The sequence below is a fragment of the Cricetulus griseus genome, assembly GCF_003668045.3.
Source record: "Cricetulus griseus strain 17A/GY chromosome 1 unlocalized genomic scaffold, alternate assembly CriGri-PICRH-1.0 chr1_1, whole genome shotgun sequence".
Classification (NCBI taxonomy): domain Eukaryota; kingdom Metazoa; phylum Chordata; class Mammalia; order Rodentia; family Cricetidae; genus Cricetulus; species Cricetulus griseus.
This window is the reverse complement of record NW_023276807.1, coordinates 272,577,732-272,590,954: the sequence shown is the minus strand read 5'-3', so window position 1 is coordinate 272,590,954 and position 13,223 is coordinate 272,577,732. Positions and strand designations below refer to the sequence as shown.

The 13,223-nt window shown below is 40.4% G+C and overlaps 1 protein-coding gene across 1 annotated transcript in view; it reads right to left on the bottom strand.

Moving 5' to 3' along the window:
- The window catches only part of Pcca (propionyl-CoA carboxylase subunit alpha), a 301,422-nt gene that overhangs the window by 179,876 nt on the left and 108,323 nt on the right, over positions 1–13,223 (bottom strand). Inside the window, exons 10-12 of the mRNA XM_027388941.2 lie at positions 12,450–12,552; positions 9,268–9,362; positions 4,969–5,119 (exon numbers count right to left, since the gene is read on the bottom strand). Coding sequence (XP_027244742.1) covers positions 4,969–5,119; positions 9,268–9,362; positions 12,450–12,552 — 349 coding nt within the window. The remainder of the gene's footprint in view (positions 1–4,968; positions 5,120–9,267; positions 9,363–12,449; positions 12,553–13,223) is intronic.

Genomic DNA, 13,223 nt, shown 5'->3' with positions numbered 1-13,223 from the left:
GAAGCAGATGCAGAGATCCACAACTAACCACTGAGCCGAACTCCTAGAGTCCAGTCATAGGGAGGGAAAAGAAATATTAGCAAAGGAGTCAAGACCATGCTGGGGAAACCTGCAGAAACAGCTGATCTGAGCTAGTGGGAGCTCACGGACTCTGGAGTGACAGCTGGGGAACCTGCATGGGACCAAACTAAGACCCCTGAATGCAGGTGACAATGGGTGGCTTGTGCAGTCAGTGGGACCAAGATCTATACCTAATGCATGAACTGGCTTTTGGGAGCCCATTTCCTTTGGAGAGATAACTTGATCTGCCTAGACAGAGGAGAGAGGGCCTTGGTCCTGCCTCAACTTGGTGATGGACAGACTGTATTAACTCACCTTTACCCTCTCTGAGGAGCAAATGGAGGGTGGAGTGAGGGGAAGGTGGGGGGAGCAGAAGGAAGGGAGAGAGGGGGAATTGGGGTTAGTATACATATAAAAAAGAAATAAAAGCTTTACTGCAAAAAAAAAGATATGACATAATATCTAAGACATTGCAGCACTAGCACCCAAATAGCAGAAAGGTGCTCTAAAGTAACAGATACATGATATAGTTAAATCAATTGAGTGTCTTAAATAAATATAATAAAATTTATTCCAGACAGAGAGATTCCATTGTGAAATATAAAATGTGTTCTAAAAGAAAACATGGGGGTGAAATTTTGGTTTACCATAGAATAGGGAAAATCCAATACTGTCACAATGGCACAAATTACGTGGTAGAGAAGATTTTAAAACTTAACCTTTTAGAAATAAAACCTTTTTCAGAAAATAACATACAAGTCAAGAAGACAGGCAACAGATGAAGGGGAGATACCTGCAAATGGTGTCTGAGGCTTTTATGCCTATCCTGGGAATCAGGTGGCTTCTGACCCTGGTGAGGAAGAGCCAGCCACCTGCTCACAGAGAGCATCAGAGCCCAGACGCCACCCCATGAAGCAAGGGCTGGAAGGGTGCACAGGCAGAGGAGCTGGTACCACACAATGGGAACCTGCAACGTATTAAATTCAGGCCATATGCAAGAGTTATGGGCATATCTGCCCTCCTCAACCACTGGGAGAATGGAGGGTTAAGGGAGGGGGAGAAAGAGAGCGAGGAAATTATACAAACCATTCTAGAATGTGAAATACAAGCTCAGTGTAAAAGAACCTAAGGATGCACAGGGTACTCCACCGTCAGTTGACCATCTTGAGAATAAAGCAAACATGAGCATCCACGCCTCAACTTGGTGACTCTCGGCGGTACCTCTAGAAAAACAAAGTTTGTCACATGCACCAAGTGAAGATGCTGCTCACATTTCTGTTACCAGAAAACACATGTGGCTTGAAGCTGGGAAAGTGACCAGCTCATCAAGAAATTTCAAGAAGAAGGAACAAAGCAAATTACAGCCTTCATTGCTCAAGCTGATACATTAATTAAAGATAGAACAGATTGCAGGATCTACAGAATTTGGTGTGCGCTTTAAGCATTAGGATCTCAGCTTAGAAAAGAAATTTGAAAGATGAAATAAACTGTTTAAAAAAAGAAACATAAGAGGGTAAGAACATTTCCTGCTCCTGGAGTTCAATTCCCAGCACATGAAGTGGCTCACAACCACCTGTAACTTCAACTCAGAGGGGTGCCATACCTTTGACCTCTATAAGCACACACACACACACACACACACACACACACACACACACACACACACACACACACACGCACGCACGCACACACGCACGCACTCACGCACACTTAAAAATAACAAAAGTAAATTTATTAAGAAGAGAAGAAAAGTTTCTATTTAGAAAAAGAACATTTTAAACGATATCAGAAAGCAGGCATGGTGGCACACACAGTATAATCTCTCAGCATTCATGAGGCAGGGGCAGGAAGATCACAGCGAGTTTGAAGGCATCGTTATCTATAAGTTCCAGGCCTATTGCACAAGCATAAGGGGGACATGCAAGAAAGGCCTCCTTGATACTGTGAGAAGTCCAAGATTTGTTCTTCATGATCCCATGCAGTAGACCTGTTTACTATCAAACATCCCCCTACACACAAACACGTTCTAAGAAGGCAAAAATTCATTTATTCTTACTAACTGGCAGGGTCACAGTCATGGCAAGAGAATCTAAGAGAAGAAATGTGAATAATATTAAATGGAAGTGAACTCTATCAATGGTGATGTTAAATAGCACTGTCAGAACTAACATGATGAAATTTTCTACCAATTGGACTCCCCAACCCCCATCTCCCTGACCCCCAAAGCTGTTCTGTAATGTTTGAGGTGACAGAATTTCCTAGCAAGCTATCCAGGATAAAAGTCGACAGGCACTGAGGTACTCCAATGATTTCAACCAACTGCAAAGAGCTGCCAGATGGAGAAGACTGTAGGACAAGCTTTAAAAAACAATGGGCTAAAACAAATGAGCCAGAAACAAATGAGAGAACAAAGGAAATCACAAGAGCTGGGCATGGTAATACATGTAGCTGGCTACTGGGGAGGCTAAGGCAAAAGTATAATTAGAGACCAGGAGTTCAAGGCCAGCCAGGGCAACATAGCAAGACCTTGTCTCAGGGAGTAGGGGACACAGTTACACATTTCCCTAGAAAAGACACTGGCTGTTAATTTCATAGATGACAACATGTACTTAACCCAAAAATCTGTCTTTGTAGAAAAAAGCACAAATGCTCGCTCATCACAAATTTCTTTCTTGATTCCTTTGCAAGCTACTATTCCCATCACAGCATAATGAAGCCCCTGTCTTAATAAAAAAACATGATTTCCTAGCTCATTGTCTAATTAGATTCCCTTAATTAGAAAGCTATTACTTTAATAAAAAAATCAAATTCATATCCAAAAGGCAAAATGGTAAAGATATTCACATGAAGAGACTATGAGCTAAGAAATGTAATTTCAAAGGGAGTACCCAACTACTTACTGTCAATAATAAACACAGATGTTTAGGATATTGGCCGAAAAATACAGCTAAATACATCACTTCTGCTAAAAACCAATCTGTTAATTGACAGGCATATTTTTACTCTACCAGTAACTTTTTCATATAACTCTCAAAGATTAAGACTTTGGTGATAACACCCAGGGGACTAGTTAGTATTTGATGTGTATGCCAAGTCCCTTGCAGCTAAGGCTCATCCTGTGACTGGTGAGGTTCTAAGCCTCAGGGGAGCATTATCATGTGTCATTTAGAAAGGAAAAGACACATGATGGTGAGGCACAGGCTGCCCTTATGGGACAGGACTGGGCAGGGGTGAGCTAACGCACACAGTTACCTGTATATAATGGACTGCTTAAAGCCATCAGCTTGGATCCTGTACTCACGGTTACTGGGACTGGGCAACAAGAGAGGATGTTCTGGAGAACGTCAAAGAGGCCGGGCAGTGGTGGTACACACCTTTAGTGCCAGCACTCAGAAGGCAGAAGCAGGTGGATCTCTGTGAGTTCCATGCCAGCCTGGTCTATAGAACAAGTTCCAGGCCAGCCAGAGCCTTTACATAGAGAAAAGTTGCCTTGAAAACAAAACAAAACAACATAAAAGAGTAAGACTACAAGAAAGAATTATCAGCCAAAAATCCAACCAGCAAGCTTGCAGAGACACAAGCATAAAATTGGGCGCCATTGTGTCCTGCGGGCAAGTGCACTCTAGGTGCAAAGTCACACTGGGGATGTAGTTTCTTCCTTTAGTAGCACTGGGCAATTGAAAACTACAGCCGTAAAATGAAAAATGGTGACAAGAGAGGGCACAGAATAGAGGGCACAAAGGAGCAAACCCTCAAGGTTAGAATGACGTGCAAGAGAACCAGCCCCATGCTGGACTGCAGATGGTCTGGCTCAGTACCCCTCAGAAGCCCAAGAAGTCTCACCTTCAACTGGTGCCCTTAGTGCCACAAAATACTATCATACATGAGCATGCAACAGAAAAAAGAAAAGAAAAACGACAAGTGCTTAGAGGAAAGTTCATAGCACAAAATACCTACATGAAAAATCTGGAGAAATCCCACACTAGCAAATTAACAGAGCAACTAAAAGCTCTAAAACAAAAAGAAGAAAACTCACCCAGGAGTAGTAGATGGCTAGAAATAATCAAATTGAGGGCTGAAATCAATAAAATAAAAGAAAACAAAACAAAACAAAGAATCAATAAGGCAAAGAGTTGGTTCTTAGAAAAAATCAACAAGATAGACAAACCTGTATCCAAACTAACCAAAAGAAAGAGAGAGAATATCCAAATTAACAAAAATGAGAAATGAAAAGGGGAACATAAGAACAGACACTGAGGAAATCCAGAGAATCATCAGGTTCAAAAACCTGTACTCCACAAAACTGGAAAATCTAAAAGAAATCAACAATTTTCTGGATAGGTACCAAACACCAAAGTTAAATCAAGACAAGAGAAACAGATTAAATAGACATGTAGGCCCTATGGAAATAGAAACAGTCATGAAAAGCCTCCCAACAAAAACAAAACAAAACAAAACAAAAAACAAGGGCCAGATGGTTTCAGCACAGAATTCTACCAGAAATTCAAAGAAAAGCTAATATCAATACTCCTCAAACTGTTCCACACCATGGAAACAGAAGGACCATTGTCAAACTCTTTTTATGAGGCTAGTTACCCTGATCCTCAAAACACACTAAGATAGAGAATTACATACCAATCTTTCTCATATTGATGCAAAAATACTGAATAAAATACATCCAAAACAAATCCAAGAACACATCAGGCAAACACCTATATACATAAAAAAATGTTAAATTAAGTCAGTGGGCTGCTTAACCTTCTTAGCAGATGCCTCAGCAAAACTATAGACAGAAAATATTTAAGTTTATGGCACTGGTATTTAAATTTTATTAGGAACCAAAACAAGAAAAAGAATGAGTAAGGAGGGGCACAGAGCATGGAGAGGAAGAGAAACAGGTGTTGTTACCTGGAGTCTTGTATTCATTTCCAAGAAGTAAAAATTCTTCTGGGAGTCTACGAGAAATTCCACAGTTCCAGCAGAGGAATACTGCACAGCTTTAGCCAAAGCCACAGCCTGCTCTCCCATTGCTCGGCGAGTCTCGTGATCCAGAAAAATGCTGCAAATGCACAAAGCACTCAGCTGCAAAGCCTGGGGTGATCATTTATGAGCTTACATAAAACTGTTGCATAGATCCTTCTGCATCAATTTAGGAGCTGGTCATGTCGCATGGCCCACACTGTGTCCTGTGGGATATGCTTCACCAGTGTGACGTGCTTCACAATGCAACATCAAGTTTTTATGGAACATATCATCTTTTCACATTACCCTACAACTTCATTTCTAAAATACACAATAATCTTTACCTAGTAAAACTGAACATATATACCAGGAATTGCTTCAAGCTAAAAGTAGATGGAAATAACTTAAGAGAGACTGACACACACAATCCTTATTCTTCATCGATTCTGTATGTGCAAACTTGCCTACTTGCTATAACATATATACCCTTAAAAATACATATTTGTAGCACCTTTATGCACAAAGAGAGAAGAAAACTGACAGAAGCTGAGGATAAACAAATGATGCTCTCTCTTCTTATTCTAGGGCTTATATTTCATCACTGTCATCTCCAAGGAGAGACAGAAAGAGGAGGGGAGAGAGTCCCTGCTTGAGAGACCCTTGACCTCCATGCTTAGGTGCTATCTGGGCTCTTAAGAGCATAATGGCTGTGAAACGTCTTATGGAGAAAGCCTACATGTGAGATAAGCCTAGAAAGAAATGTATTGTAGTCGTGCATTACTGTTAAATAAGGAGTTCTTCAACTGGAACATACAGAAAACAAGGGTCTACACTGACCAGGTGTTAAACTGCTATGACCTGAAGCTAGAAGGAGCCCAAACCTGTATTTCCCCTAGGAAAGACAGTTTGGTATTTGATGTAAGATGTCCTTCTATATGCTGTGAATATGTGTTGCTTTTATTGGTTGATGAATAAAGTTGTTTTGACCTATGACAGGGCAGAATATAGCTAGGCAGGAAATCCAAACAGAGATAGAGGGGGGAAAAAAAAAGTTGGAGTTGAGGGAAGCCATGTAGCCTCGGTAGAAGTAAGATGCCAGAACATCACCAGTAAGCCACAGTCATGTGGTGATACACAGATTAGTAAATGCAGGTTAATTTAATTGTAAGAGCTAGTTAGTAATATGCCTGACACATTGATCAATTATAATTAATAGTAAGCCTTAGAGTGGTTATTCAGGAACTAGTTGGTGAGTGGGATGAGAAAGCGGGCTGCAGAGACCTCTGGGCAGGAGAGAAACCAGTCCAGTGGTTTGCCAGAGACAAACCTCCAACTACAGGTATTTGCTAATTCAGTGTCCACAATGCCTCTGTAGAACATAACTGCATCAAATAAACCTCTAATGCCTGTCACTGTCTCACAGGCAGGTCAAGATAAAATGTTTTCAATAAACTTTGTTTAAATGAAGGGAAATTGTGTGTGTGTGTGTGTGTGTGTGTGTGTGTGTGTGTGTGTGTGTGTCTGTGTGTGTGTCTGTGTGTGTCTGTGTGTGTCTGTGTGTCTGTGTGTGTCTGTCTGTCTGTCTGTGTGTGTCTGTGTGTGTCTGTGTGTGTCTGTGTGTCTGTGTGTGTCTGTCTGTCTGTCTGTGTGTGTCTGTGTGTGTGTGTGTGTCTGTGTGTGTCTGTGTGTGTCTGTGTGTGTCTGTGTGTGTCTGTGTGTGTGTGTGTGTCTGTGTGTGTGTGTCTGTGTGTGTGTGTGTGTGTCTGTGTGTCTGTGTGTGTCTGTGTGTGTCTGTGTGTGTCTGTGTGTCTGTGTGTGTGTGTGTGTGTGTGTGTGTGTAGTGTGTGATGTAGATATCTACCTATATACATCATACACATATTCATATCTTTGAGATAGAGAGAGAGAATACCAATTAACCAGATTCTATATGAGAAAGGATTGGAGAAATCAACATTAATCACATTTCTATTTGCAGGTGGATGCACTCCTTGCATAACATGTGTCAGACATACAATATTCATGATGGGATGGGATGGGATGCAGAACTTGTATGCACCTTTCTTTAGTATGTAACCATTTATAAACAGCCACTCTTGGTTTACCTGTGTTACCTGTGTCACTTTCCTGCCAGACTCACTGGTTTTTGTTTGTCTGGGGAACTTAGGGTTGTTTGTTTAAGTAAATTTGAAGCTAGGGACTAATGTACCAGAAGAATCTCCCATCTGTTTTCATTTGCAACTAATTTTTTGTAACTCCTTAACGGCCTGTCAGTGTTCAATTAGTCCTCAGTCAGTTTTCAAAATTTCCAACTACCTTGACTCAAGATACAAATAAGGTCTAGACTGTATTTAGCTGATTTTTTGTTTGTTTTTACATTTTAAGATGCTTTTTTTTAAGATTTTATTTATTGATTATGTATACAACATTCTGCTTCCATGTATATCTGCACACCAGAAGAGGGCACCAGGTCTCATAATGGATGGTTGTGAGCTACCATGTGGTTGCTGGGAATTGAACTCAGGACCTTGGGAAGAGCAGTCAGTGCTCTTAACCTCTGAGCCATCTCTCCAGCCCCCCATTTTAAGATGCTTTTAATCTGCCATTCCATACTCAGTTTTCAGCCAGACTTGGGTACTTTCCTGTCTCATTCCTTAAGATGAAGGCTGAACCCTGTGGTGTCTTTTAACACTAGTGTTATATTTCAATTCCATATAAACTGATAGATTAAAGCCTTCAATAGTCATTTGGATAGACAGAGGGACAGAGCCTACCTTATAAGTAACTAGGAAATGTACTTTCTATTCTCCCCTGTATCGGATATTGGGATTATTCGATGGCTTCAGGTGTTAAAGTGTGTTTCTTACTATAAATATAGTTTGGCAGTATCCTAATAAATATAGGCATAGAGATATCTGGAAAACAACCAGCGATTAAGCTATTCAATTTTGCACTCTCTTGTCTTATCCTTTCCAATACCATAAACCTTGCCTAGTAACAGCACAATTCCTATGTACTCTATTCTACTGGCAAAGCCGTCAGAGGACACAGAATCAAGAGAGGTGATGTAGATGACCTCCGACACTAAATGACAGCAATCTCAAAGGATTAATGTACCATATTTTAAGACCACCATACTACCCACATTTTTAACTAATGTAATCTAAAATAGGGATTAATTTTACCCTGTGATTTAAAATTTACCCATAGTCACATATAATTTTTTGAGAGACCACACACATTATATTAAAGCATGTTGTCTTGGCAGCCTAAAGTTACAATTGAATATATATTTTAACGCTTGGCAATTCAAAACAACTACACACATTCAACTGGGCTTTGCTTTTCAGGTTTTTTTTTTTTGCGGGGGTGGGGGGGGTTGCCTGATTTTGATTTTTGGGACAAGTTCTTGCAATGTACCTTTGGCAGGGCTGGTGCTCACTATGTAGCACAGGCCGGCCTTGAACTCATGGTGACCTTCCTGCCTCCGCCTCTGAGATGCTAAGGTTGTAGGCGTTCTTCGCTAGGCTTAGCTTCAACTGGGAATGTTTTTCATTTTCCTTTCTGTAGTTTTTTTTTTTGTTTTTTTTTTTGTTTTTTTTGTTGTTGTTGTTTGTTTTTTTTTTTTTTTTTGAGACAAAGGCCTCACTATGTAGCTCTAGGTGACTAGAACTTTCTATGTAGACCAGGCTGACCTCACATTCAAAGGTCTACCTACCTGCCTCTGCCTCCCAAGGATTGCCACTATATTCAATGTTAACTGGGGAATTTTAAGAACAAAGAGATTACCAAGACATACACAAATACCAACCCAGCATCGGCTGGAAGACGAAGTTCCTTGAAACTGTCTCACATAACCTACTGCAGCTGCTGGGAGCCACGAGAGGAGCTCTTTAGAATCAAGGAATTTTCGAGAGCTTTATTATCATTTCTTTAAAATGAGAAGCACATTTATTCTGGGCATTCCAAGAACACTGACAGCCTCTGAACAACCCTGAAGCCTAAACAAGCCACAGTTGTTGTCCATCCAATTCTCTCTTTTAATAAAAACCTATTTTTTTCCAAGTGTTTTCTCATTTTTATGCACTGAAGTACTGGGGGAGTCAGGTAACAGATTCTGAATCATTAATAGAGAAACAGCCATTAGCAATGTTTATATTAAGGGAATTTTAGCAAATAAAAAATTTAAGCTACAAAATGCTTAAAAACAGATAGTTTTATGGGTGCTGTCTGAATGAGTCTTACCTTGGAGCTTCTTCTACCACCTTCTGGTTTCTCCTCTGGATCGAGCATTCCCTTTCATTAAGCCACAGAGCATTGCCATGTTTATCAGCTAAAACCTGAGAATGGTAAGTAACACTTGAGAAAACCCCCGTGAGGGTGTACCACATCCCTTCTTTTGGTTTTTAATATCCAAACCTCAGAGAATACATACAGCTCTAAAAGCACACATTAGGCCAGGTGGTGACAGCGCACGCCTTTAATCACAGAGGGAGGCAGAGGCAGGCAGATCTCTGTGAGTTCGAGGCCAGCCTGGTCTACAAAGCAAGTCCCAGGATATCTAGGACTGTTGCACACAGAAACTTTGCCTCAAAATAAATAAATAAATAAATAAATAAATAAATAAATAAATAAATAAATCACACAACAGGTTGCTATTAATTGAAGAAAAGTATACTTATAATTCTAGAATACAATATTATTAGCAAAAACATCTTAGCATTTAATAATGACTGAAAGGTCAGAAGCCACTATGAAAGCAAGGAAACATGAGTCTGCCTGGGGCCATGCCTGCTGGTCCCCATGGAATAATGACACACCATTACACAAGCCTGCCTGTTGTTCTCACCAAATGTCTGTTAGTTGGGAAGTGATAGTTTATGGATCTATCACCAATACATTTTTATTTGTATGTGGATAGCTTTACCATGGCTTATTCTGTTAAAGGGAACTAGGAAAAAAAATGGCCGGGCAATAGTACATAGCACACCACGGTACTCTCCATTTGTGATCAGAAGAAACAAAAGGGGCCCACTGGAGAAAACATGACACTCAGCTAAAGATGAACCATTCAGAGTTGTCCGAATATTTCTGAACACGTATTTCCACAGACTTGTTTTAGAACCTCTGAGTCACTCATTTTAGCACCAAGCAGCTATCCAGCCTCACTGCAAAGCATCCTGTTATTCTGTCTCTGTGTGTTGCAGAGAGCTAGGAGAAGCAGCATCTTAATGCTGTATGTGGCTGGTGAAAAGAAATCATACTTGCAACAGTCATGGCTAGCTATAACATAAGTAGTGAATAGTTGACTGAAACATTTTTTTAGGGAATAAAGCCTTTCTAAATTTGAAAATCATTTCAAGTAATACAGGGAAATTTTAGAGTCATCAGATGCCAATAGATTGGCATTTTACTGCTAAGATGCCAAGGTAGCTGCATGAGGTACATCTAAAAATATTTTAACTACTCAAAATAACTCTCATCCTCTTTATTTAAACTCTAGTTGGCAAGGAAGTAAAAGTACACTTAGTCTCCAAGAAATAAAGCCAAAATAACCAAGATCTCAAAAAGCCCTTCAAACTGTTAAAAAAAAAAAAAAAAAAAAAAAAAACTCAAATACGGAATCAAGTGTTTGTTTTCTGTGATTCTATATAGTCTCCTTGTTTGCTCTCAAAAGTGTAAGGAATTTGGCATGCAAGAGATGCACACAGACATATGTGCTGGCAAAACATCCATACATATAATGTCAAAATTAAAAGCTTGGAGAATTTATCAAGCATTTTTAAAAAAAACCATGAAATGATATGCTGGGAAAGTGAATAAAAACACACTTAGGGGAAAGATGATCCTTACCCTTGCAAGCTATTTCAGACATCGACTGTGACCCTTTATAGACACATGTGCTGAATGGGATACCGCTAGTTCCTCAAGAGGTCTTGTGATAATACATGTCCTTGAGGACCCCTGAACCCAGTCTGGGGAACACCAGTGGTTAAGAACAATGGCCATGGGGATAAAAAAAAAATCGAGCTATTTACATCGTGTACACCTGAGAAAGGACACTGGATGGGACAGCTCATGTAAAAATTAGCAGGTGACTGACATGCACAGATATACTTCCCAGGCTGTGGAAAAACTCAAGAATGGGTAACGTCATCTAAGTGCAGAACCCAGAGGACCAGGAGACAGGGTAAAAGTGGGCTTGACTTCTGCGAACTGAGCTTATAGAACAGCACTGTCCTCTGAGCCAGACTGCTGCCATCTTCTTAAGACCAGCTATGAATGCTGGAAAGAGTCTCCATTGCTCTGCCTGTTCACTGCAGATGTCCCCTCATAGGAGGGCTAGAGGGAACCCCTGGACCTTCACCTGACATTCCGACCATCCTTCCAAGTCACTTGTATATAATTCTGCCCTAATTATGTGTGACTTTGGATCTTGGGAGGCCCTAGAGTGTACAGCTAGGAAAGACAAAAAGAAGGGGGTCATTTCTCCACAGCCATTGGGAAGCTATTGTCCATGCTAGATGAAGACCTTTCAGTGTGGCTACTTTAGGGTCACCCACACTCCTGCCCATAACCCCTCACTCATGCTCTATAAGTAAGCCTATTGGTTCCCCAGGAGCAACTCTGGTTTGTCACTGGACCTTTATTAGTCAGGGTGGACAGACACTGTTTGGTCCCCACAGGAGAAAGAATTATTAAGACAACCCTATATACATAAACTGTCTAATGCAAATGAGCTCATGGAAACTGGAAAGTGAATAGCTTCTAGGAACCTAAGACAGATCATCAGACTGGGGGAAACATCTGGGTTACCCACTTAAGCTACTAGGGGACAGACTTACCTATGTTTAAAAACATGACCCAGAGGGTAGGTCAAAAGTAATTAAACTGAAAGGCTAATGTAAATGTGTAACTAGATAACTAACAAAATTTGTTTAATGTTAATGAAATATTTATGAAAGACAAAGGGCTGAGACCTCATCTCTGCCCTCAAGGAACCATGATCTCTCAGGAAACAGAGGCATCTAAAGATCAAGTCGTGTAAGTGGGCTCCTAGCAGCAGAGCCTTGTTCTTCAACCCTGAATTCTGAGATCGTCAGAACAAGATCTAAAGGCACAAACTTTTAAGGGTATTTAGAAAAGATACCTGGTTTAAGACCAATGCAGTATGTATTACATGCACAACAAATAAGTGGCAAATCAAAGTATGAAGTGGCTAACACATCACAACGTCAAATGGCCAAACATCTAGGGGAAAAGATCAATGAAAGACACATAAAACATTCAGACTTAGAACTATGACTGTTTGGACTGCTGTGTTTTGGGAGTGGGTTGCTGTATCATTTCAATCTAGACCACAACATTCTAGCTTTCTAACACAGTCATAGTCTCAACCATTAGAAGGTATCATGAACAATACAAACCTGGATTTCTATATGACGAGGGTTATCAATAAATTTTTCTATCAGTAGTCTATCATCACCAAAACTAGAAGCAGCTTCCTGGGATGAAAATCTAAAACCATCCCTGTGGAACAAAAAGAACAATTAGACTAGTAAATCAAAGATAGTCTTCCACACAGAAGACAATATTTGCTTTGTCTTAATTCAGAATAAACTGGGAACAGACTCACTATACATACAGAGATCTAAACTAACCTGAGCAGCAACTTCCACTTACAGTTTTGTGACCTTGGGATCCTTATTTCATGTCCTTGTCATCACCAATTTTCCATGGTGAGACAGACCCCTCAGTAACTAAGGGCACATGGCCACTCTTCGTGAGGACCCAGGTTCCGTTCTCATCACCTACATGATGGCTCACAACTCCGGTTCCAAGAAATCAGAAACCCTCTTTTTGCCTTCCACAGGCATTGCATGAATGTGGGGAACAGACATGCATGCAGGCAAAATACTCATAAAATAAAAGTAAAATTTTTAATAGACTAGCAAAACAGTATTAAAAAACACACACGTGTATTTGGTTTAGAAATTAGAAGACACAGACACAAGTGGAAAGGGCCTTGTCAGTTACACAAGTGCTGGGAACAAAAGTAAATTGCATCTCTTCGGGTGCTTCCAGTCTGGAAATACAGTTGTCTCCCCAACACTACACAGGTCATTAGAGTTACATCTTCTTTGAAATGGCTTAAAATGTTTAAAACAGAAAAGGACAAGTTGGGGGGGGGTGTGGATCTA